The sequence below is a fragment of the Manacus vitellinus genome, unplaced genomic scaffold (assembly GCF_001715985.3).
Source record: "Manacus vitellinus isolate BGI_N305 unplaced genomic scaffold, ASM171598v3 scaffold_5_pilon, whole genome shotgun sequence".
Lineage (NCBI taxonomy): Eukaryota > Metazoa > Chordata > Aves > Passeriformes > Pipridae > Manacus > Manacus vitellinus.
In genome coordinates this window covers 3,757,924-3,785,393 of record NW_021940682.1, presented here as the reverse complement: position 1 = coordinate 3,785,393, position 27,470 = coordinate 3,757,924, and the positions used below count along the sequence as shown (strand labels likewise).

Here is a 27,470-nt window from a genome sequence, read left to right as displayed (position 1 = left end):
ACTCTATTTAATATTCTTCAAAACTCAGATCCCTAGAACCACAGACTTAAGCAATAAAGTCCTTTCTTAAAACATCTCAATGGAAGTTAAAAGCTATTCAGCCCGATATTAAAGAAATCTCATTGTTTGCTTTTAAATGAAGGAATAATCACTCTTACTTCCACAGGTAGATTTTAGGAGAGTGGGACGTCATTCTGAGCAAGCTGGTTAATAGAAAAGTATTATTCTTTCTCCAAAATTCTCAGCAAACGCAGCAGAAGAAAGCTTTTAGGATAACTTTAGCTAAGAAAAGCACTTAGGAATACGCAAAGTTTCCTTTTAGGAAAATGATTTCTCCATTTGACAGTGTTGGTACAACCCCAAAATAAATTCAGTGGGAGTCTGAAATGACTCGTGCAGTGCAGCAGTGAAGCAGCTAAGTATATTTTTTTCCTCCTAGCAGAGAGTTGCTTTACATCCCTGAGCCCTTCCTTTCCACAAGCTATTCACTAGCACAGACAAGGTTTCGAGAGCACAGAACTGGTGACTGTAAATGCTGAACTTGTTCTACTGTCCCCATCCCCACTGCTCCCATCCATGCCTTTTGTCTTTTCTAGCTCTTCCTTTTTTCCTATGGAGGCATTAATTCATCCTTACTTCTACAAACGCTGCATACCACTGTACCTTGAACTGGCACGTTAAAAATAAAAATTATAATTAAAAACAAAGAAAATAATGAGAAAGAGAAAGGGTGTCACTCTGTCCGGATTCCTAGCGTAGCCTCTCTCTCAGTCTACAGAGAAATGTAAATATGCAGTAATTAATTTGGGTTTAAGAACATTCCATACACTAGGGACATTGTTAAGCAGTCACTTTATCTATTTTTCATTAATCAGATTTTATTAAGATATTAAAACTTTATGTTGGGCATTTCTGAGTTTTTATCATTCTGTAAATCTCCTAGCTGTCTGCGATGGTTCTGGCTGCATTGTCTGTACCTCTTCCTCAGTGAAGTAAACTTTCTTTCTATTGTGGCCATACTTGTTATATTTAATGACCCGACTAAAAAAAAAAAAAAAGAAAGGAGAAAAATCAAACAACAAAAGAGTTATTCTTTTTGAGACATTTAGAGCCAATTCAGAGTGCCACAGGTACATCACAGAGTATATCTCAGAAGTTACCCTTTCCCTGTGAAACACACGGAGCAGATTCCAGTTATAATTTCTTCCTACAACGTTTCTGCAAACATCATCCCCCTCAGCGTACACATTCTGATGCTCCTCTCAATCAAGCAGCTGAACCGCCACAAACAGAAAGAAAGACGTGCAAGGAACTTCTCAGGAAAGGACGAAAACCCTCACATTTTTTGGCACGGTAATTAATTATACATGTTAATTCACAAAACCTACTGCAATTTACCAGTGATGCTGAATGAATTAATGGATGTTTACTCGTCTGACACTGAGGATCATTTTCATTCCAAGTGTGTATCATAAATGCACCCCGATAACAGCTGCAGACACACAAGAGAAGTCCCCTTGGTTCAGCTGCCTTCAGCTGGGGTGACTGAAAGTTTCTGAACTGTTTGCAGTTTACTGGGATACACTGGAACATCACGGGAGAGACGAGCGGCAAAGAAGAAGAACAACCTCCTGAGATACATACAGGCGCTCTGAGATCTGAACTGCAAACAACTTTGCCTGACAAATCTGTATCTCCCTGTGCTCTGCTATTCAGGTTCAAAAAGGAATAGCGGGAGATGGATAGTAATAACCAAACCGAAGCGGGTCATGCAGATACAACATGCTGGACCCCAAGCGACTGCAGAAATGTGCTCCAAGAACTGTGTTTACTGAGAATCTGAGAAAATAACCTGCCATAATTGTCTAAAAAACAATCATCTGTGCATCGTGCATATATACACACATGAACTCTGTAAGCATTTCTGTGTCTGGGGGTCTGTGCATCTCTGTGTAAAACAAAGTGCGTCCTCTTGGCTGTTTTCTGACAAACACACGTACTACATGGACAGTGCCTTCTCTGTGTATGTGTGTGTAACTATAGTCAAACACACACAATGTAAACAAATGGTAATGATTAACAAAGATAATGGTTCGTATTCCCAATTTCAACTCAGAGGGAAAAATTGTTGAAAAAAAATTTTTTTTAAAAAAATTGTATGTCCCGAGGTTCATTTTTATTGCTTCCCATTTCTGCTGCTTGCTGTTATCTGCATAGCAAAAGGAGAGCAGCGTATTGATTATTTAACTAGAATGTTTACAAGAGCAAAGCTGGGATCTCTGAAAATGAAACGTATGCCTAGAGGGGGGGGGAAAAAAGAGTAGGGAAGCTCATTCTATTTCTAAGGAACATGTTTTGTCCCAAATGATTTGTTTATGTATAAAATTTATATAAATATACATATATTTATAATGCAGAGAGACTTCAGATAAAAAAAAAGTCCCCCAACAGGAAAATGAAAGGACTTCATTCTGCTTCACAGAGTTTACAAGTATTGTGTTCATCACAAAGTTCAAAGAATAATCGTAATCACTTGCTTACACATTTCTATGCATAATCTTAATGAAGCATATGAAATACTTGAATCTATGGATTGTAGGAACAAGACAAATACATCAGCATCATCATGTTAGATCAAATCTGACATCAGAAACAGTAACAGTTTCCTCAGGTAGTTGAACTAAGTTAACACAGTGGACATAAACAAAACCAATTTTGTTCTATTATTGTAATGATAACAAACCAAAGAAAAACGTCGAGTATTCCAAGTAAGTCTGGAAAATTAACTGTTTTAAAGATGACCCTGGAGTAGAGCGACCAAGACAATTCCACTTTCTAGTAAAGAAGCGTTCTAGTTGCAGAACAAGGATTGAAAGTGTTAAAACAGTTCTTTTCTGCGTTTCCCAATTTCAGTTTTCTCTGATCTTTTAATTCAGGCATTCTTTCCTGTCCTTTCTCTGCATGCGTGTTCCTCAGCCCACTTAAAATGTTTTTATCTTGCCTTCTTTTCTATGCCTTTACTATCAAATTCAGTAGGTTTGAACGATGAACAGCTTGACTTAGCATATTTTTAACCAGCTGGTCTAGCACCTAGCTTGTATTGCATAGTCAGATACAACCAAATGTTTATACAGGAGGTAGCTTTCACGAAGATGAGAAAAACCTCAGTAACGCGCATCCTGGCGTTCTTTTATTTACCGCTTAGAAATGAAAGTTTGGATTGTTTACTGCAGCCGCACAAGGGACTATTAATAACCTTTAAAAAAGAAGCTGGAGGGAAGGGATGCGGGACCATCAATGGACGCGTGTGCAAGCGCCTGAGAGAACGCTTCAAAACCTCTCAGGAGTGCCAGATTATATGAAATAAGGACTAAACTCTCGGAGGTCACAAGCCGTCGCCAGTGACAGCAAAAACTTAATTCCAGGCAGGAAAGGCTCCTGCTTCGGGTAGGGGAAGACGGGCACATCTACGTCATACCCAAGCCCCGCTCGTCATACCCAGACCTCGCTCTTGACACTCCGCGAGAGAGGCGACGGCCAAAACTTGGAGGCAAGAGTTTCACTTCTTCCTTTCTTTTTCTTTTTTCCCCCCCTCTCTCCTCAGGCAGAAAGATGTTCTCCTGACGGAGGGCCGGGATGTTAACTTGCCTAAAAATAATCGCTCCTGCTAGATCAACAAAAGGTCATGTGCTCGGCGGAGCGCCTTCCCAAGTTTGACGGGAGCCTGAGGTTGGAAGTTGAACCCCCCGCCTCGCCGCCACCGGGCATCCTCTGATCGCTTCCCGGGGAGTCTCCGGGAGGAGCGGGAAGGCGCTGCCCAGGAAGGTGCCTGGGCGAGCCAGTCGGGCCAGAGGAGGGGGGCAGGAGGAGGGCACGGCAGCCTCCGCGGCCGCGAACCAAAGCTGCGCGCCGCGGGCGCCACCGCCGGGCGGCGGGGCCGGGGGCGCGGCGGCGCCCCGCCCCGTCCCCCCGTCACTGACACGCCGCTGGAATAGCCAAGGTACCGCGGGGGGGATGGAGAGGGGGACACGGACGGACCGGGGTGGGGGGAGCATCTCCCCGGCCCTCCTGCCGCCGAGCGCCGGAGTGTGCGCCCGTCCCCGTGTCCATGTCCCCCGCTTGCCCATCCGCGCACCACACGCGCGCGAACACGCGTGCTCGGTAAATTAAAAAAAAAATAAATAAAAATAATAAAAATAATGCAAGAACAAACAAACCACGAAACAGAAAAAAAAAAATAATTAAAAATGAAAGGGCAACAGACACCCCCCTCCAACACACAACCCCCACCCCAACAACTCGACTCACCTTTCAAACTCCTGAGGTAAATCAGGGTCAGTTAGCATGCTGGAAAAGCACAATTTCCCTTTGTCACAGCAGCCACCTATGGTCGCCTCCAACTGAACCTGTCAAGTGAGTCCAAACCTTCTAAACCGATTGATTTTCTCTCTCGCTCGCTCTCTCCCTCCCTCCCCTCCCTCCCTCTCTCCCTCCCTCCCGGCTCGCTCGCTCTGAGCGAGGACTCCTTGACCAGTCTCTTAAAGGGGCAGCGCGCTCGCAGCAGGATGATCGCGCAGCTCCCCCCGCCGCGCTGGGCGACCTCCGGGGGCCTGTCCTTTCCTTTTAATTCTGCTCGCCCGCCGCCGCCAAACGGGAAAAGTCAACTCCTTCAATGTCCTAAAAAAACGTGGAGAGGTGGAGGGATAAGTGGGGGGGGGGGGGTAGAGTGGGGGGGAAGGAGGGAGGGGAAAAAAAAAAAAGGCAGCCCGACAATCCACCTAAACCGGCAAACCAGGAGCAAATCCCCTGCGCTGAGGAAGATCAGTGGAGAAAGAAGATAAAACAGGAGCAGACTGATTAAATTGAAACAGTTATCAACTCTCGGAGTTGAAATAGGGGAGAAGAGATTAGACATAAAAACGTTACCAAAGGCATTTGTGTTCCGAAGAATTTTCATTCCTTTCCCCCCCTCCCTCCCCGCTCTCTCGCTTTCTCTCTCCCTCTTTCTCTCTCTTTGGGGAGGGGAAAAAAAAAAAAACACACCCCGCACAACAATCAGGCATTGTTCTGAGGGAAGAAAAGCAACTTTGACAGATTGAAATATAGCAGAGGCCCCTTCAAGGAAACCTGTAAACAACTTGTCACTCACTCTGTCGGTCTCACTGTTAGCTCTTGCTTTCCACAAAGTGCTGCGAACCGTCCTGGCAACAAACCCAAAGTTTCCTCAGCTCCAAACTCCATCAAACAGCCCTGTTGTGTGCAAGGGAAAAGGTAGCCACATGCCAAAACAGCGGGCGCGCACACGAACGTGCACACACACGCATGCACAAACAACAACAAAAATAAACTTTCCGTTCGTCTGCTAGGGCTTTTCTCGTTTTCTATTTAAACACACCCCTCCCCTTTCTTTCCCCCCACTCTGGGCGAGCAATAGGAGTCCCTCGGCCGTGGCTCTCTCTCATTTCCCCTGCCCAGACAGCCCCTGATAACAAGGTGGACGACGCGCGGTTGCAGAGCCCCTCGGCTGGCCGGCGGAGCGCAGCCTCCGCCGCACTTCCAATTATCTAGATAAAAATCTGGCAGGCGAGGGAGGCAATCAGGTAACGGGCCTCGGACACGCGGGGACGGAGGTGCCGGCAGCCCCTGCCTCCCGCCCGGGGGACACCAGCATCCCGCCCCGGGGACACCGCATCCCGCCCCGCCCCGGCGGGAAGGGCTGCACCGCCCGAGCCCGCCCCGGCGGGGAGAGGGGGGCAGCGACCGGGAGAACGCCGCGGGGAAATTCTCGTCCAAGCCGCGGGGATTAGCCGGAGGCTACTCTGGAAGCGGAGCGCACAATGCCTCAATAGTCTGCGCGGCCCGTGTCCGGCCTGGCACCGAACTCGAAGTAAGGGGAGGGAGGGGAAAGAAAAAAAAAGAGGAAAAAAATTGGTCTCCCTGTTCTTTCACACACACGTGCACACACACCCACGTATCTATTCTCCATTCTTTCCAGTTCCCCTGCCCTAATTCCTTTCTCTCCTCTTTTTCTCCTCCCCCCCCCCCTTTAATTTGCAGCTGGACAACATTAAGGGCCTTCAAAAACCACGAGGTTTTGACCCCACAACAGTTTGATTAGGTCCATTGCCCCCTCTTCCCCTCTTATCCCTGCCTCACTGTGGCACAGAGATAGCAACTTTACTTTTTGAAATACACACACATATGCGCACAGAGCGGCCAGAAGATGTTCAACATTTTCCTGCCCACTGGCTTAAAAAAAATGCCGAACAGAAAAGCTTATTATTTTTAATATCCAACAGCTACACTGTTTAACTCGCTCCTTTTCCCTCTCAATGCATATGTTAGAAACCAGCAGGCTCACGCAGGGGCCAGTCAGTCCAGTGTTGGCATAAAGGCATCATCGGCTGGAAGCCTGAGATGATTGTTTTAATCACGAGGAGCAAACCCACTCGCAACTTCTGCGCATCATCCCCGAAGAGCACTCAGAGCATTCGCGGAGCAAAACGCCGGAGCCAAGTTTGCGAAGGCGCCGTCGTTGCAGTTCATAAAAGAGGATCTGCACAGGCTGCCTCCAGCCTGCCTTACACCACCACGGCGCTCCCAGCCGAGTCGCATACAATCTGTCAACTTCTGGCATGAGGGAGATCTAATGGCTCCTCACTGAGGGGCAGGGTAAACCAACTTCCTTCAGCAGCCCCTAGCAAATAATATTTTCCACAGAGGTCCATTCATAGGAGCCTGACAAACCTAGTTAATATGTACAAGGATTTTTCACTTGTTATTTAGTAGCTAGCCCTTTTAGGACAGCCATGAAGTAGACATTGAAAAGGCAGCAGATGATTAAAAGGAACAATTCCAAATACTTTCTCTTTCATCTGAGGGTCTCAAACCATGTTAAGTCTCACATTACTCCTCTGCAGGTAATAAATATAATTAGGGCCGATTCCAAAACTTTATTTGTATTGAAAAGTATCTCGCTCCGCAGGGGCTCCATTCAAATCAGCAAACCTCTGTGTGGAGTAGGAGGCTACTTAGTAGGAGAATTTGGCCTCAAATAAGGAAACTGAGATGCAGGCAGGCTTAGTAGCTTGCCCAAGTTGACACAGTTAGCCAACTCCAGAAAAAAGGATGAGAAACAAAGATCCCACGTGCCTCACAGTCGACAACAGTCCTCATGCTGCTGAAACACATCTATATGAATATTTGAGCTGTTTTTCCCACAGAGACATGATTTTTTTACATCTACTATTTGTTTAAAACATACTTCATTGTTGTATTCACATTTGTAGGGCCCCTTTTCTTGGTCTTTCATTTTCCCCTTGATGCACACCACTGCCCATCCATAAATGCTGTTCCTCCTCTGCCAGTTCTTGCTTTACTTCCCCTGTTTCCTCACACTTGGCCATGGGAGAAGTTTACAGAGTGAAGTTACACAGAAGCCCCCAGCTGAATGAAAATTAAGACCATCTTTTACTGAAAAAAAAGATAAATCTCAACAGTTATGACAGAACAGCAATACCCTATTTTGACTGCATGTTAGCTCCACTCAGCTCTCATATCCTTTTTTCAACTCAGTTCCACTCCACAACTGCCCTGCTTCTACCATGTCCTTCCCTCATCCATTCTCATACATTTACCCCTTCCTATATCGTTTCCTATTTGAACTTTTTCAGGGCTCACATACCCCCCCCAGCTGGTATTATACCTAGGACAGTGGCACTCCTGGGTTGCTGGCTCTCAGCTAATATGATTATAAACCATCATCCATATCAGGAATTACAGAAAAGGACATGAGCTAGACCAGGAAGAAGTAGAAAGAACCACAATAAAAGGAGGGGAAAAAAAAAAAAAAAAGAAAAAAAGTTTGAGAGAGAAAACTAAGATAACTGAGCAAGAGGGAGAGCTGAGAAGGGGAGAGGAAATGGAAGAAAGGAAGGAAGTAGAGATCATTCCCCTGAATGCTTCTGACATGAACCCTTCTTTTCCCATACCCTGCTTTACAATTACTCTTACCCCAATACATTTTGTGCTCAGGTACCTACATCTTCTTCCCTGTTTCCTTCATTTTACATTTTCTGCAACTACTGAGCTCCCTCTCCCAGCTGAGTGGGGTAAAAAGGAGCTGGGTCTGAAAAGTAGAAAAAAAAAAGTTACTGTTGCTACTGTAATATTGTATTACTGTATCCTTGTGCTGTACTTACTGCAGATTAGTAACAGCCTATTGTATAGACTTTGATAAAATAATGTTCTCGTAGTAAGTTCAACTACAATCGCAAGAGATAAAAAAAACAAGTTAAATGGTTCGAGGGAATCTCTGAAATGCTTCTAGAAATCATATTAAGTTTTAGACTTACTTTTTAGAAATTGCCAGGACATGTCACAAAGGCTGCTAACATATCAGAAAGTGCAAAGACTGAGAAACTGGGATAAATACCCACTGAAAAAGAAGAAAATGTATGTAACATACATCTGTCCAGATTTTAACATATGAAATTTTATCTTGTTGCAAAACTTTTGAGGCATAATAAATAAATAAATAAAAATGCCTCTTTTCACTGGGCAGGTCATAGTTATAAAACCCACTTGCAACCTCCGACATCCACATTCAGTTCTCTCAGTTCTCTCTTCCCAAACTGAGAATTCAGATATAAGTTATAATATCTTCAACTGATGAGAAAAATGGAAGCTCCCCCAGCATTTCAGTGAATCTGCACTTCTTTTGCTTTGCTTCCTTTAAGGGGTGCCCAAAACAAACAAGTCCCAGTAAAAGAGGGCACTTTGGGTTGAACTAAACAAAAGAGCTCTGATTTTCATTTGGATGAGGGGAAACAACTCAAATCATAAACTCCTATATGAATTTTTGTGCTTAACTGATTTTTTTTTTTTGCTATTGTGGTTCTCCAGTTCAAGAGGTGAACCAAAAAATCAATTATCCACCCAGCTCAAGTTAGAAATACCATAACTCTGGAATATTGCACAGACAGAATTCACAGGTCTTTATACAAGCCCACTGGCAGCAGGAAAACCTTAAATGAAACATTAATTTATTTTTTTTAATCCTCAAATGATAGCACTTCAGCCTAGTGCCTTTGGCAGATATTGCAATATGGTAAGTAAAGGAAGTGCTGGGAAAAATAATAAAAAAAGAGCTTTTCTGGTTTTGTTGTTTCCACTGTAGGTTTTAATAATAGAGACCTACAAAGTCCAAGGAAATGTAAGATGTTCCACAGAATGATTTACTGGAAAATTCTCACAGCAAATATGCAAAACTCCAAAGATCCTAAATGGATTTTCTTTTTTAGGCACACACTCAAAACAACTGCAGCATTAAGAATGAATCTGTAAGACTTTCTAAGAAAGGGTGTTTTGGAACAGGTTACGGGAGAGCGGAGGGAGAATGGAGTGGGGTTGATGCATTTACTATGAAGAATATCTTGCAAATAATGAATGCTTACTTCAGAGCATGGAAATGTTTAGCTACAATGCAGTTTGGATCATATGCTTAGGAACAGATTTTTCCTTTCAGTGTGCATGCCTAGCTGCCATTTCCATTAATGGGAATTAAGTACATGTGTCAAGAGGAGAAGTTAACTCTTAGAAATATAACTAATCTATGCTTTTTTTAAGGAATGTAAATGCCACATCAGGCATGTTCAGTGTTGGCAAACCTGAATGCTGAATATAGTATAGCAAAATCTGAGAAGGAGAAGGCGGTCTGGAGGACTGAAATTTCTGTGCTATTTAGAGTTTTTCAATTTACTGAATTTCTTCAAGGAAAAAGTAAAACCATCTCATTTGCAAGTGGGAAGCCCTCATTTATCAGCTATTACTTGCACTTTCAGCAGGGCCCTACCATCTGCAACCCTCCCTGTTAAAAGAGAACTGATGCTACCCTTAAGAAGAAATCTGAACCTTCATCTAAAATCTGAATTCAAACTTCCCTAAATATCACAATAAAGTCCCTAATCATTTTTCAAAAAGAAGTTGGTACTCTTTTTCCCTGTCCACTCCACATCAGTCAGGGTATAGGAACCTCAACATTAATATAGTTGAAAACTGTAATTTAAGTAGGAATTTTTTAGAAATGAAAAATGGCATACATAAATACATATAAAATTAAATTACATAGCTATTTTAGCAACAAGGAACTTTTGTTTGTAAAAGTGAGAAAAATCAGTAAGATGACACATCCTTAATTTTTGTGTCACGTGTTGGTCCTTCACCCCTCCATCCCCCTATATTTTGGATATAGCTTGTTTTATTATTTATCTATACTGTCAGTTAGCTACAGGGTCTCTTTACTGTTTGTCTTAGTACTCTTGGTCTGCACAGAGGCAGCTTGAAAAAAAATTAAATAAAACCAGGACAGTTAAAAAAAAAAAAAAAGTCATAAAAATAGAGAGCATATCCACGGATAGGAACTGTGCTCGAAATGATTTAAGGAGCTAACTGGATTTCAAATTTACAGTTCCTCGTTAAGATTCTCAACATAAAATGTTACTAAAATAGGAACCTGTTGCTCCAAGTCTTTTTTTTTTTTTTTTAAATGTTCTTTTTTCAGCACAGTTATCTTGCATGGAACATACCGTCCCGACTGAAGCCCACAGCCTCACCTTACATGCAGAATCCCTGCTCTGCCTCCATCCCAGTCGGGATGATTCCTCTCTGAGTGACAGGTCTGTTTGCTGTCAGTGCCCATCTGATCTTCAGCCTCCCCAATGACAATGCCAGCAGGAATGTTCTTCTTCAGTGTCATTCCCAATGACTGTTCTGAACATGTAAATGCCTGCCACAATACCCCCTGACAACGAACCCAACTCATTTCATGCAGATAACCAGCTCCCATCAAAAGGAAATTACTCCCTTTCTCCCCGGTGCGTGTGTGTGGAGGAGTGCTTGGAAGAAATCAAGTCTCTTCTGAACAAGCAACCTGTTTTATAGCTAAACATAAGCTTCTGAGGCTAATGTAAAGTTGTAAACCCACAACTTTGATCTATTTGTAGTAGGTAATAACTGTTGAGCATGACTCCCAGTGCACTGACATTGAGATCATTCTGCTTAACCCAGTGGGTCTTTCTGTCTGGCTCTCATAATTCCTTCACCACCACATTCTCGTCACTTCCACCATAACAATTCTGTTTCTTTCTTTAACTGATCCACTGGACAGGGTTGGAGTCATCATATTTTGTCTCTGTATTTCTAATCTGACTGTTTTTCCCACTATAGTCTGCTCTAAGGATGCTGGGTTTAAAACAAACAGATTTGCTTCCATTGACCGTCAAGCAACATGCAATTAAAAGTGCAAGGGTGTTTTAGAATAATCCACAGCACCTTGTCCTATGGGGTTTGTGAAGGCACTCCAGCCTTCCTCTTGTGGTCGTGAGGTTTCCTCCGGTGTTTGCAATCAAAATTCTCCCCACCCACACGTACATCTCCTGTCTGCTTCTCTTACTAGAAGTGGTTTTCTTCTAGTGCCATTACAATCGTTTGTGACACTTTAAGCATAGAACTACAGCCACCCTGAGCTAACCAGATCCAACTCTTTGGAGTTGTGCAGGACTCAAGCATATACAGCTGAATTCACAGTTGCCCTCCCATTTTATAAACTTTGTTGAATTATATTATCATTTGCTAATCACTTTTTACTAGAGGAGCAGTGAAGAATTAGGTCTTTTGTAAGAAGTATCCTCTATCTGAACCAGTTTACAGTTATGACTGCAATTGCAATTAGACAAAGAACACAAAGAAAGGTAACATCCTTACATTCTACAAACTGCTTATCTATTTTATTCCCTTTTGGTCTGTATAATCATAAGGATTCATGTAACTGCTATCTAGCAAGTGTTTCAAAAAATATAAATACCGAAATGTTAAATTCAGAACAAATTTGGAAATATATTCCCTTTCTACTGTGCCCTGCACGAGATCCCTGCGTTATGTCTGTGATAAGAGTAAGACAAATCAGTGTTTATCAAATGCATTCTATTGATATTTAACTTGTTATATATGTCACTGTGAAGATCAGTCTGTAAATTAAGCAGTGATTCTAATGACATTAAATGCAAGCGAAGGAGTTATAAAACACATTGCTATCATACACCTGAAACAGCAATCAATGAGTATGTAAAGTTACATTTCATTTATAAACTTACAAAAGCATACGTAAGCCCTAATTTATTTTAACGGTGCTCTGATGCACTTTTCTAAGTGATTTTCCACTTCTGAGTAAAAGCAAAAATTTGAACTCCTACATTCAACACACAGACTTCAATTCAGCCACTATTACAGAGAAATAAATACATAAGTATGGTATAAAACAGACCAATGGCTTGTTGTTATTGCTCTTTCTATGGAGATTTAACTCTTGCTTCTCATCTCTCATTACATGGGACAGCTAGAGGCTAGAAACATTGCCGTGGTAGCATGCTGAAGGCTCCTGGGAATGCTTCTGTACCTTGTATGGGCAAAACCAGAGAAAATACTGCTACAGTGTTCTGAAGCATAAATATGGGAAAATTGGAATATCTGGGGACACTCTTCAAAAGCCCTAATGCAATCCAGGTACAGGGCTGACTACATTCTAGTACCAATTAGCTTGTAAGACAGATCTTCAAGAGTTGCCATTGAGGTATATTCAGAATATAAAAGAATCAGAAAGGAAATAAAAAAAAATTAGGAGAAAAAAAAAAGAGCACTGGATTGAGACAAACATTCATTAAGATAAAAATACAAAGAGGTTTCTCAGGAACGTTTATCAAAGAAAATTTATGTCATAAATTTTTGTCTGCCTGGAGAAGGTCCAGAGCCGAGTGTCTCTTCTCTTGCCATATAACATTGTACTGAGTCCAGATTGCACATTTGGTCACCCGCTTTTCCCTTTAAATAACACTTTCTAATGTGGCTTTTGTTTTGTTTTACAAAGTTTAATTCCTCTTTCTTTTGATGCATTTTCCCTTTTTCATTATTTCAGAGTTGTGTAAAAGTAATTAGTGACACAATGCCAAGGACTGAACCTCACAAGCAACCTAAATATTTTGATTCACTGCGAATGCAGTCCATAATTTACAAAGTGCCTGACCCCCGTCCAATAAATAAAATAAAATAAATGAGACAACTTCTGCATGTTAACAGCCTGAGGCATACTGAGAAAAACATCAAAATGCAGAAACAGTGAATGTCACCACATCAGAGATAGTCCTTTGACACTTTTTCAGGAAATGAAATCACATTCATACATACCTTTTTAGCATTTGACCCCACACGATCAGTCCTGTCAACCATTTCTCCTGGTATTTGCATGTAGCCACTGCCCTTTCTTGAGAGCAATGTGGTTCAAAATCTGGGCAAGGATTTCACAAGTGAGAATGTCACAGGTGAAACTTGTTTTCTTAAGGAATTCTGGGCTAGCAATAGAATGGCAGCAGGTGTCTCCAGAAGTGCAAATTGGGTGGAAAATAGGAGACAGAGACACTTACTTTTTTTTTTTTACTTTTTTTTTTTTTAACTGGCCTTGTCTTTTTTATTGATTTTGCAACTTGCCATAAATATCTCAAAGGGGCCTCAATACTGTAGTCAAAGTAAAAACCTGCTGTATGCAGCTAGGACAGGCCTTTGGCACAAAAGCAACCATACAGAGTTTTGTGCCTACAATCTCTAAAAAGATCACAGTTTTTATAGTGATTTGTGGCTCACGACACATAGGGTCATGAAAAATTATGTTAACAGAGATTTGTGTTTCATTGCACACACAAAAAAATGCACCTCATTTATTAAAAGCAAATTTTCCTATGATAGTTTGAAAAATCACCGCAGAATTTAAGTGAGAACTCCTCCTCAGACACGAACTACAGCCTGCTTCAAAGCAAGAGGCAGTTCTCCACTATATTAAGTCTTAGGTGTTTTGAATCCAGGTGGGTTTAGACTGGACAAGCATTCTATAATGGGGAGGGGGTGGAAATTTATTTCTGTCCCTCATCTCCTGCTGACTGCTTTACCTCTGCCATATACTTTACTTTATAAAAGTACATAACTATACATTACTTCTGAACTAAAACTGAATTACAAGTTGAATAAGAGACTGTTTTCTATTTTATATGTTTGCATTTGACTGACTTGTTCTTGTAATAACTGAAAAAGTAAAAAGAAGTAATCGATCTCATCCTTTATTTCATAAACTTCTGGGTTTATTACTTATCTTTTCTCTAAATACTCTCTAGCTCTTTCTTCATGTAGAAGTCAGTTGAATAAAGATTAAAATTTGCACTGCTCCTTTTTGAACTTCTTTTTCTGCTATACAGATTCTCCAGGAATCCTAACTCATACAGACACAAACTCAGTGTTACAGGAAAGGACCTGCCACTGGCATATGTCACTCTAGTATTTTCAGCATTATTTCTTATTCCACTGTCAACCACTGGATCTTGTCTTTGGATCATGCCACCTACTTTGATTAAGTATTCCATAAGGAAACATAGGCCATCTTCCCTTCTGCTCCCAAGGAGTCAGAGTTACACTGGAACAGAGCATTGAGCATCATCACATCCATTTTTCTGCCTGAAGTGCAGCATTCTGCCTTTGTCAGCACCACATTTGTGTAGCCAACCTGCCCATCCCTCCTGCATGGAGTCCTCTACTGTCTTCTCCAGCCCTGACTTGAGTGATTCTGCCTCAGACACAAATGTTTAGGTACTGTTCACAGCTATTTTTAATTCATGAACACATATAAGTGAAACACCACCTACAACACTCCGACTTTGGATACCCCGTTGCAGCTTTTGTACAGCAAACACTGATAATACACTTTGAGTTTTGTCTTCTGTCCCTCAGACTATTTAATTCTTGACAGCACTCCTATCCCACAACCAGTTTTCTAATAGCCCCTTGTAAAAGTCTTTTTCAAAAACTTTCTTTAAAGGAAAAAAAAAATCCAATGATTATATTTTATTATTTGTTGACAAGCTCAAGGAATTACCTTTATATCATTTTTCTCTACAAAAGCTATGCTGATGGATAGCTATAGTATCACAATGCTCATCTATATGCCTCCCAATTTTATTTTTTATTACTATTTCAACCAATTTATCAAGTAAGGAAAGAAAAGTCATTAGACTAATTCTCAGCATCAATTCTACTGTTCAATTAAAGAGAAGCAGAAAAATTGCTTTCTCCAACCTTACAGGTTAGAAGCCAATATTAAAAGGAAAGACTACATATTAAGTTAGCAGCCCTATTTGAGCTCATCATCAATTTCCAGTAGCACATTTTGAGATGTCTAACTTTACCTGCTACTCTATTGCTCTTCATCTGATGAGTTTAGCACCTACTTTTCCTTCACTTTTTTCTTTGACAGTAGCTAATCCTTAATATTGCAAAAGAATGGCTACAGGTTAGATTTCTCTCGAGTCTTATGTGATAGAATATGTCAAGGAAATAACTTGATTTCTCAGCACACCTGTTATCCTTTTTACCTATTATTCTGTGTTACAATACCAAGGAAACAATCCTTAACTACTATTCTATATTGCAGTACTGAGGGGAAAATTATTTACAAACTTGATGTTTGTAGAAAACATCTGAATTTACTCCACGTAATTTCAACCCATCCCCAAGACATTATGCTTGTTTTGGACGGGGTTCTCTTGCATTTCTAGCTAGCAAAAATCACGGCATCCTCCAGTTTTAAGCCACACCTATTCGAACACCACACTTCCTTTCCTAACACTGTAAAACTGGGCTGTGCAAACTAAGTCTTCCACTTGGAGCCAAGCCCATACTCTGAACTTAGTAAGACCTCAGGGGTTAATAAACTTTAACCATGCATTGATTCACCAAGGATGCCTCTAAAATCGGAGCCTGTCGTTGTCAAGGCAGTATGAAATGGCATCAGCTCTCCAAAACTGAGGGAACTGCAGGTTCCTGCAGCAGGCAGTCGGACCAGAGATTTTATGAGATGTAGATTTTGCACCATGTAAGAGTTTTGATGGTCTCTGGACATGGTTGGACTAGATCATATAAGGAGAAATACTGTGGTTTTTTTAGAAATGATCCAATGACTTACATTTACAAATCTGACTGCAGAGTTTTGTGTGGCTACTGTGCATGGCTTGCACTGTTTTCATAGGGGGATAGAAAGCATGTGAAATCAGATGGAAAAGTTTCAACATTAACCAAAACCTTACAGGTTATGGTTTTTATTTAAAGAAGACATTTTTTTTTTATAAAATGTCTCATTATACTAAACTTTCATCTGCAAACACTACTTTGGTTATTGGTAAATATACACAATCTCTCTGTCCCTCTCTGATATCCATGCAGGACCTGTAGCCTACCCCTAAAGTACAGGATATTCAATGAAAAATTCTTAGTATTGTGTTTTTAATGGTTGTTACACACAATATCTGTGTACCACAACAGATGCCCATATGTGAATATTCAGTTATTAATATAACACAGTGAGTTTACTACCTGAGGGGGACTGCAGTGAGAAAATCTGTTGGACTATTCAGATTTGCAGGTTGATGAACACCAGGAATAGCAGGAAGGAGGCTCACCCCATTCTATGTGGGCAGTACAAAGGCAACAGACCCCATTTCACTTAAAGGGATCCCACATCATGTGGATAGTAAACTCTGTGCATCTTTGTGGCATTAGCCTGACTACAGTCACTCCTTGCATAAACCAGGAGCACCTTTCTAGGGTTTTCAGATACTTACCAGTGCTTGCTAAAGTGTCAGATACTGCTGAGCTGTTCCTGGCTGTCCAAAAATATCAACTGATCACAGCACAAAGCCACGAGGTAGTAGATTATTGCTGAAAGCCACACACATTGCCTAATTCTTTACAGTTTGCTTGTCTAGAGAAGCTTTCAGACTTAGAACGTTCACTGAGTCAGCTACAATACAAACCAGGATCCCTCTTGGCATCATTCTAAAGTGGAAGCTGATACTGATACATTTCCATTCCCATAACAGCGAATAAAAGTTTCCTCACGCTCAGAATACAGACAATTCTTACTTCTGGTGATGTAAAATTCACCTGTAATATTTGTGGTTACCTTCTGAACAGTGTGACCCTTCTCCTTGTGCTTATGCCTTTATCCACAGGTAGTCACATAAATGTCATTGCTTTCTCAGTGTTTAAATACACAGAGATGAATGAAGTATTCATGGAAAGTATTCATTTTGGGTACTGTGATCCATTTCAAACATCAAAAAAAACTCTCCAAACCTAACAAAAATCACAAAAAGGTAAGTGCAAAGTGCCTTTATAAATATAAAGTATCTATAAAGTCGTCACTAGGTGGGTCCATAGCAATGGATTAGGCTTTGAGAGATATTACATGCAAAACATTAATGCTTAAAATAGATGCAATACAGACCAAAAGAGAGCCTGAAAATGGGAAAGTGAAATGGAAGAGATTCTTTCCTCCAGCTGCAGAGTCATCAGGCTCTGAAACCAAAGGGCTGAGGGGCTGTGTTTTGCATTGGCTGTCCACCCTTGCAGATGGTTTTGTTAGGAAGAGTACAATTCAAATTATAATAGAAGTTACTCATGTTCTCTGGTAAGCAGGTCCACAAGCTTACAAAAGAGTGGTATTTCTCCTTTCTGTAGGAGTAAGGTTAAGGATGAAGGAATGTATTTTTGCAGACTCAAATCTCTGCATCTTCAAGCCAAAGGAGGAATGCTCCTACATCCTTGAAAATATTTATTTGGGGCAGTGAATGGAAAGGAAAGTGTAATTTCTTACATTACTTTTCTCTTGAACTGCTGTATGAGTAAGGACTGGGTTCCAAGCAGAAAACCCTTTATTTTTCATCTGATCACACTTATTCAGATCTAGTTAGACTTCAGCCAAGTAGGAAACAGCCTCAATATGGCCACCATGACAGCAAGGAAGAAATAACAGGTATTTTCTCATTTCTGCTAAGCAGAAGCTCCTATCAGGATACAAAGATGATGGAAAACGTGGGTGGATTATTTGGTTCCAGCTGGCTCCACATCACACACTAAGGAAATGCCACGATCTTTGACAGGTTCATATTAGCAAAAATCAAGCAAAAGATTATGGGAAAGCTTCCCATTCCATTATCAAATAATTTGGGGGAGGGAGAAGGATGAGAGACTAGCAGTTTTTCTTTCTAAGCTCTCAGGAACTGTCTACTTTTATGACCCTTTTAGTGTTGAAAGCATTGTCTGAAATAAAGACTAATCTCAAAGGATGTGAAAGCAAACCTATCGTTAGACTATTCAGAAAATGTAAAGCAGGAAGAAATGAACCATTTTCATCTGGTGGAGCTGCTACACAGCAGGTCTAACTCACTGCCTAGTGACAGGTGCCAGGGCCTGGAGCCCAAGCCCAGGACTCCCCCCATCTTACCCATGGCTCAGGACCCCATTTCAGCCCCTGAGGCCGTCAGCCCTTGTCCCAGTGATGCCACAGCAGGGCCAGTCTTCAGCTCCCTGCAGCCCTGCCAAACCTGGTCCACCCTGGGACTAGCCTTAGCCTGGCCCCATGGATGTGCCCCATGCCTGGAGCTGGAGCTGCTCTGCTCCTGCCCAGCCCGTGTGGGGGGAGTTCCCATATTTCCCAGGCCCCTGGGAGCAACCAGCCCGTTGGCACCCTGACAAGCCCTACTTCATCCCCCACCCATAACACAACCTACCCAACAACTCCAATACCTAAACCAAATAAAAGTCAACATCACAGGCGTCTTCCTTACGGAGTCAAGTGGGAACATGTCACTCATACATGAACACACTGTTCCCAGTTACACACAGAAGTTGTCTATATACTGTATAGAATTAGGTGCCTTAGACACAGCCTAATGTGTGGCAGTCAATAAGGAAGCTTATTATACTGTGGGGACAGTATTTAAATACTATCCCCCACTGGTGTTTGAATTCACTGCTGCTGAGAGACTGCTCCTTGCCTTTGGACTCCACAATTCAACCCTGTCTTCTCCCTTTGGACCTTATCAGGCCATTGCTTTCAGGAGGAGAGAAGGGACCACCTCAATCCTCTGAGGGCTGCCAGAAGAGGAAGAAGGGAGGACAGTGCCTAAAGCTCTCTGTGCCCCACACATCCAACAGTTCAGCAACTAGGAATGACTGATAACACCCTGGAATGGTGAAGCTGGGGCCAGCCCTCCTGTACCTGAAGGCTACAAACTCACCCTGCTGTTCCCAAAAACTTGCTCTAGCTGCCAGGTACTAAAGCTACAGCTACGAACCAGTCAAATGCAGTAAGTCCCTCTAGAAGCTGCTACAAGATGAAGAAAACTTGCTTTTATGGGAAAGTCAAGTACTGCAATGATGATCCACTAGCATGGCAGGTAAAGTACACAACTGAGAAGATGGCCCTCCAATTTCCAGACTCTCTTCCATAGCCTCTTTCTTCATTTTACATGAAAATGGCCATGGATGAAGTATTAAAATTGTTTCATTACCTAATTCATTAAGCTAGGAGAGAAATATCTTTCTGCAGCCAAATTACTCTTTTATTCTTTCTCGGTCAGTTTGAACAATTTCATTAAAAACATTACACATCTCAGCCAGTCCCAGACTCCCCACCATTCTGGTGGTTGGGCCACTCTACTCAAAAGTGGGAAACACACATCTGAACCTCCCACAGCAAGAGGAGAGACTAACCCCCACAGAGCAGCACTTCATCTGTGGATCTGGGAGATCTCTGAGGAAGATAAGTGCTACTCTGTTCATTTCTACTGAGACAGCAGCACTTCTGAGTGCACTTTATTTTAAGTTAAGGATCTCATGCAATTGGGAAGTTTCAGCACAATCAGGGTAGACAGAAGCTAAGAAGAGGTTCTTGGGATCACAAGATTTCATTTAGGCACTTAGGCTCTGTCACTGTTCACTTTAAACACTTGCAGATCTGAGACTAAGTGCAGCTCCAATTAAAGGGAACAAGATATTCCCTGTGTAAAGAAAATGGATGTGGCTGGAATAGAACTCCCTGACAGGAAACTGGCTGGAAATACATGTAAACTCCAGAGTTTGATCCCAGCATTTAGAAATCTCTTGGAATTAGTACCTTGGATTCTGAAAAATACATGTTTGCTACACCTTTAATATCTGCTCAAAGCCATTCAAGTGTTCAAGGAGTGGCAAGAGTTAATTTTTGTGAAGTATTGCTGTCAAACCACACCAGGATATATGTAGAGCTCATCACCCAGTTCTTTTGGAACAGTTAAACGACGCACTCAGCCAAGACAACATAAGATAGCAGCACTATGGTACGAGCTAAGTACTATTGTATCATCAGGGTACCCTCTCAAACAAACACTCTAAAGACACTTACTTAGTAATTTCTGAACGATTTTGACTATACAGTTAACCCTTTTCTTGATTTCAACATGCATCACCAAAAAATATGTATCACGTAATCTCTAGACACGGAAAACATCACTGAGGTAAAGACGAGCTGCCTAATGGTTCTAACAGGTGACCTTAGGGTAGGGATTCCCCAGTTTATAATGCCAGTGCTGGTCCAGCTTCTCTCAGATCTTTAAGGTCTTGTCAACCCTACCACTAAGCATCTCAATCCTAAAGAAAAGCCAGTAGTTATTTTCTGGGGCTTCCAAGACAACCCACTAGTTATTTTTTACGGCGCTTTCAAAATACAGAGTACTCCATGTAAGTGCACAGAATTGCTGAAAGAACTGACCAATGGATCTGGATTTTTCCTTTTGTGAAACTGTTGTTTCAACAGCCACGATTTCTCTCACTGAGAGACCATTTTCTTTGAGTCATTGTATGTTATTAACTTCTCTAATACATAGCAAGCATTTGTATAAACCAAGACAAAAGTTCAGACTAGAGGAGGATCGCCATGGGACTATATTCTGTGGCTTCCTCTGGAATCCCCTCATCAATCATCTGTTACTGAAAAGGCAGAGATGGTACAAGGGATGGAATACTACTTACTGGATGACCTGGAAGCATCGTGAACGTTAATTTGAGAAGAACTCAGCGTTTGCTCATACTTCGTTTGTGTTCTTTGGGATTTATGGCTGTTGTGAAAAGCCAGGTTAACAGTGGTGGCCACTGTAGCTGATATGTTGTTTGGTGTGGTATTTGGATTTTGGTCAACAGAGGATTCTGCTTTATATGCACGTCAATATCCAAGATCTTGAGTAATGCTGATAAACCAGAAAACCCATTTATTGCAAATCTGATATACTTCATGTCAATAATACTGCAAACAAGCCTCCCATCTTGTATACTATTCACTCCCAATTAAGCCTGAAAAGAGAAAAGCAAGGAAGAAGGCAAAAAGACCAACAAAACTCAGAACTTTTTCAGTTCTTCTAAAAGGTTCTGTTCAAACAGAAGATCAAAGTATAGTCTGGTTCTTATTTTATCCGGAGTTGGCTTATCCATCCACCATAAGGACTTCTTTAATTCCTGTAAAACAACTGTGTGTTCAGGAGAGTGTCTATTCTGAAAATGTTTCTATTCATAAAAACGGTCTTGCTGAATTCAAGCTCTCCAGTATGTTTGCAACTCGATGTGAGATTTACTGGCTGACAGATAAAAGATGTCTTTTTCAAGCACCAGTCCTGAACACTCAGTGAGGGATCATAAAATCAATCTGGTTACCTAGTGGCTCATCCAGCAACAAAAGGAATAGACAATTTGTTCACTGTCAACACGTGGACAACTCCATTGCCTTTGCTGCCTTCAGTGGGGCCGTGCAGCCTCGTGGAGGAGCCGTGCTCGGGCGCCTGCTCCTGACGCATGGAACAAAGGAAGTTTCATCCCACTGTTCTCTGAAGCTGCCGCTCGTACAGTGTGGAGCAGGGGTCGGCAACCTTCCAACGGTGATGTGCCAGATTGTAATTTTCTTTCCCAAATTAGAGTTTAAGAATGCTGGCAGGAACTTTGCAGGAGCCAACAGACGCTGCCTCTCAAAGAGGCAACATGCTGCCAATCAGCTGATTGGCAGTATCTTGCCTCTGTGTGAGGCAGGGGCTCTGGGCTCCCGGGGAATTAGGATCTCGATAGGAGCTGGTGCCTCTCAGAGACACCTCCTGCACCGACCTTCCCATGTGCCATTCTGTAATCTGACCTACTGATACCATGATTGGCCAGCTTCTAGCTTCTACCCTAAAAATTTGTCCAGAATTCAAAGCCGTATCCCAGCTTGGGCACTGATTCTAGCACGGAGGCAAAGGACCAAAGGAAAATAGCACTTAATGCTTCCTGAAGCTTGCAAAGTCATGGGAAATAATACAAATTTCCTCAGTCGTGCAAGTTTATTTGTAACTCTGAGTTTCTGTCCAGAACCACATGGGCAATTCCAGAGCTCGAATACACACTTCAGAGAAAAAATTAATTTAAAATAATCACATGTAGCCTTGCACTTGCTTCAAATTCACATACCTATTTCACTTTCAGGAGTCGACAAACATTTGCAACTAGTCAGGGAATAAATACATATAAATGCAACGCAGTAGTTAGGGTAGAATAGATAATGGCAAGCAACTGCACATTTAAAAATGAAAAACACTTGAGAAAACAAACAGTAATTTTCTGAGTTTTTTGGCAAGGCAGTTATCTGAGCTTAACTGAGACATAAAAACTACCATCTCTGCTTTTTCATTCAAAAACTGTAAAAGGGGAAAAGAGTCATCCCACCTCTTCCAGATTTTTAGTGAGTAGCTGTCATGTTTTGAAGGCATACAAATTGTGTATATTACCAGCTGCACTGTCATCAGCCACATGGAAGGGATACAAGTGTGGAACCTTTAAGAGCAGGGCTGTCTACTTCCCATCTTCCTATTTCCTTTTCCGTGCGGGCTCTGGTTCACAATCTTCCTCTAAGAATAGCAGCAGCTCCAACTTCTGTGCCACTGGCAGTACTTCACTGGCTTTTGTTCAGTAAATAGTCTAATTCTGCTGAGCTGGTAGCAGCTGAGATTGTTAGTGATATATTGTCCTAGCATTAAACACACTGTCACCTGGCAGGATGATTGACTGGAGCCTGAATCTTGGCAGAATAGTGTTTTGCAGTTAGTTTGGCATTTCTTTATTAAGTTCAGGTTAGATTCACTTAAGGAATGCGCTTGCCAGCTATGCCATGTTTTCAACTTTATATCCATCATGATGATTAATGGTCTATTTACAAAGATATTCATAATGAAATTCTTACCTTCTTTTCCCAGCCCAACATAAAACACACCTATCATTGTGTTCTGTTGAAGCAAGCCAAATTCCATTAGCAACATTTTCAGACATCAGCATAGGATGTCTCCCTACTCTGCAGAAGTCCTAAACTTTCTAAACACGAGTGCATATTTTTAGGGATTGATATTGTTCAAAAAATTACACATCATACAAAACCACTCTTCACATCCTTGCTTTCTTCCCCCCTCTTTTCTTTGCCTCTATACTCCTGTAATTCAGTAAGCCATCTAGGAATATATGAAATTTCAAGCGTCTGCCTTTATTCCTACGCAATTATCAGAACAGAACTATTTTAACGGTAGTGCCTAGGAACCTCAGCCACCAGTGGATGGTAGTTGCTACATAAACACAGAGAAAATCATAGTTCCTGCCCCAGGCATTTTGCAAGTTATGAAACAAGAGGCAGCAGTTAGACTGCGGCGGGATGGAAGCAATGAAATACATTTGCTCAAGATTATTATGCAGTGGTCTCACAGAGACCTATCAAGCTATTTTAGATATTAAGACAAACTATCAGGCCAGCCACAGTTTCAACAACTTCATATACCTCGTTGTCAGGCTTTGCAGACTACCATTGTTTTGTGGTTTATTGCTTAGGAATGGCTCAACTGTACCATTTCACCTTCTGCAGTAATGGACTTCCATCCAGGGCTGTCGCTGCTACTTTGAAAGCTGAGAGTACAGACCGAGAGACACAGCTGTGCTATGAAGCAGTTATGAAGTAAAGAAGTTATTAATCCCTACAAGCATATAAATCACCATGCCCAAATGCAGTACAGTTTCTCTAGTATATTTTATTCCCCCTCAGAAATATGAATTTCTCTTGCTCAATTCTCCCTTATGATATCTATAGATTTTTTTTTTTTTCTTAAGTACCTGGGGCCAGGTTCTTAAAAATGCCTTAAAATGTAACTAGAAAATCACACTGTAGCATTCAAAACTGCTTACAGAAGTAGCGCTTAAGCACATTTTAAAATTCCAGTTGAACCTCCCAGTGCCTAAATAACTTAGGCACTGACCCATCATGCTAAAAAATTTGCTCAAAACTTCCTCCTCTTCCCATACACAGCTCAGTGCTCTGTGACAATAAACCCTTTCTTCCTGGGTTAAATCTGGTAGCAGCCAAGTTTTCCCTTCAAGTACTTAATTAATCTTATTGCCAAAGTATTCTTCTTGAAACCTTGATAAAGAGCCACTTAGCACTCAGAATTAAAATTTAAGGGAAAGCAAGCTCGGATGGGATTTGTCTCACCTAACATTACACATCTTCAGCACAGCTGTTAGTATGTGATCTAGACTTCATTTGTAGCTAGCAGAGAAAAGTGGGGTCTCACAGGACAGAAATAATTTGGCCCATTCTAAATAACAATGAAAGGATCTGGTGAGTTGCATCTCAGAAGCACCCACATCTCTGCTTTGACCAGAAAAAAAGAACAGGTAACTCATTTTGACACTGCATCTGCTTTGAAGGCATGGATTGCACCACTGTGTCTGGAGGTTAAAACAGGATGTTGATAGTCAAGTTTTATGAATTCCTTCCTTTCTGTCATTGACTGATCATAACCACCAGCAAATCATTTAACTTCTCAATGTTTCAGTTTATGCATCTATAAAAAAAGGTATATTATAGTGCTATTACATTCTAGATACGCTGCAGAGTCACAGTAAGGTAAAAGTAGCTCTTGAAAGTGTGCTGAGAACCTTGGAGGGAATATATTAAATATGTGCAAACCATATTAAAGAGACTACTAAAGAATGGGGGAAACAACTCACAAGACTTGGGAGCAAGGAATAAAAGAGATTAAATTCCACTCGCTGCACATAAATGTTGTGAATAGTCTATCTTACAAATGTTTAGCATGTTACACGTGCTCAAGAGAGCTAATATTTCAAGGTGGATTTTCTCCACACCCCGAGGAGAAGCAGAGAACTTGGTTAAATTGTCATCTAGAGTTACGGAGCACATGCAAGCCAGGAGAGTTTACCGTGCCACTAAGCCTTGCAACACTGTAAATGAAGCTCTTGTTGCAGGGTGCTAATCTTCTCAGAATTCTTATTAAAAATGGATGATTGCATGTACTTCCAAACTGCCAGGGCGTCAGTTTTTGATTTATTAAGCCCATGAGCATTGCTCCTGGTGCACTTTCACAAGCCTTTTATAAAAACGAAAGGGGAAAAAATTGAGGGTTAAGATGGCCATTTGCATGGAATTTTTTCCCACTTAAGAGAGTCTAGAAGAGGCACATGTTTAAGTTGTTAGCCAGGACAACACAGGAAATTTTTTTTCTGGATTTGGTGCTCTCCCAGTCTGTGTCTGGAAGCAAATGGTTAATGCTCCACACACAGCCAGAGGTGCTGTAAAGGAGGGAGGAACGGAGCACCCGAGGTGATTATGGCTGAAAACATGACTATAATGTAGGGAAATAATTCATATTTAAATAATTGATTATTATCTACAAAGTTATCATTATAATCATGTTTATAATGAATGCATGTTTTACCAATTTGAAATAACTAAGTATTCTAATCTTAGTAAGCTTAAAGAAAGTCTGTTAATGAGATAAGAATATTTTCCTTTCTGCATATGTATTAACTGCTCTTTTTTTCAGTTTAGAAAAGATGCTTGCAAATGGATTACTCTGGGATGTGCTCTTACCAATTCACCAGTGTGAGTGCAGGTAGTATCAGGAGAGAACACTGCTGGGAAAAATCTAGATAGCTGTAGGTTTTAAATTGTGCCTGTTACTTCAAATTGATATGGTGTTTCCCTTCAGTTCATTGTGCCTTTTCTTCAGGTCAATGGTCTTTCCATTCTGTTCAATGATGCCTTTACTTCTGTATTTCATTAGTGGCTGAGCCAAATCCCACTCCTGAATATCCATGAAGCATTTTTGACTCAAGGCTGTGGGATACAAAACATCCTCATTTCAGTGGGAATGGATGATGCTCTTACAGGAGCTCATCCTTTGAGTTTTCTCAGTGGTATTTATTTTTCACTTTTCCCAGGCAGAGAACAACCTCTCATTTCAAATGAAACCTGTACTATAAATATCAACACCACAGTCACTTAGAACCCCATCCTCATACTATGTTAGGTGTTAACTTCCACTAAAATCAATGGAATTTAGGAATTTAAATCACAGAATGGTTTGGGTTGGAAGGGATCGTGGAGATCATCTAGTTCCAACCTCCCTGCCACGGGCAGGTCCACCATTTACTGGTGACCAGGTTGCTCAGAGCTCCATCCAAGCAGGCCTTGAACACCTCCAGGGATGGGGCATCCACAGGTTCTCTGGGCAACCTGTTCCAGTGTCTTACCACCCACTCACGAGAAAGAATTTCTCCCTAATATTTAATCTAAACCTACCCTCTGTCAGTTTAAACCCATTCCCCTTGTCCTATCACTCCATGCCCTTGTAAAAAGTTCCTCTCCAGCCTCTCTTGTAGCCCCTTTCAGTTACCAGAAGGTGCTATAAGGTCTCCCTGGAGCCTTCCATTCTTCAGGCTGAACAACCCCAATTCTCTCAGCCTGTCTTGATCAGAGAGGTGCTCCAGCCCTCAGATCATCTTCATGGTCCTCCTCTGGACTCACTTCAACAGGCCCACATCCTTCTTATTCTGGGGGCCTCAAAGATGGACACAATCTTAAATCTCTTCAAGGATTGGGCATTTAGTCTAATATAATGAATTCTAAAGGTATTTTACTTTGAAACCAACTGGCAAATACAGTGACCAGTGGATATTCCTGCTTACTTTACAAACAAGGTGTTGAATTTTACATAGGGTTGGTGAATCACTGATGGTACACTTCTTGTGAACAGCTTGACACATGGTAGGCACCTTCTCCATGATCAAATCTCAGAGTTGTAGTGAATAGATGGATTCAAGTTCAACATATTTGGTTTTGAAAGACTGGCAGGTATTTTCCTGGATGTGTACTCAGGATCCCTTCATCTGCTTCCCTAATAATTTGTATCAGTGCATGGAATTGTTCTCTTTCAAGTCATGATAATAAAGATACCGGCTCTTCCCATTTCAGATCAAAAAGAGAGCATTGTGATACAGAGATCATCCTTTAGGTTATTATCTACCCCGTTAGATAGACTGTGATGGATTTTTTTCTTGTGTAATTTGATGAACTCAATTTTAGGACTGTATAGAATTTTGAAGCATTTAAAAATTACCTGAAAATACAGTTTTGCAAGATACATGCAACTTCAAATGCCATCATTTTGCTACATGGCAAAACAGTGATTACCAGTAAT

General features: G+C 41.4%; 1 protein-coding gene across 10 annotated transcripts in view; it reads right to left on the bottom strand.

The window, feature by feature from the left end:
• The window catches only part of SOX5 (SRY-box transcription factor 5), a 335,957-nt gene that overhangs the window by 286,783 nt on the left and 21,704 nt on the right, over window positions 1–27,470 (bottom strand). For 8 of the 10 annotated variants that reach the window (XM_018080707.2, XM_018080709.2, XM_018080708.2 and 5 more), the window contains exon 1: window positions 4,309–4,460. The exons of 1 other annotated variant lie outside the window; for it this stretch is intronic. In XM_018080707.2, the coding sequence (XP_017936196.1) occupies window positions 4,309–4,346 (38 nt within the window). In that variant the 5' untranslated portion in view covers window positions 4,347–4,460. Of the gene's footprint in view, window positions 1–3,498; window positions 3,692–4,308; window positions 4,461–27,470 lie in introns of those variants that run through there. One more of the 10 variants, XM_018080712.2, reaches the window with a different exon arrangement.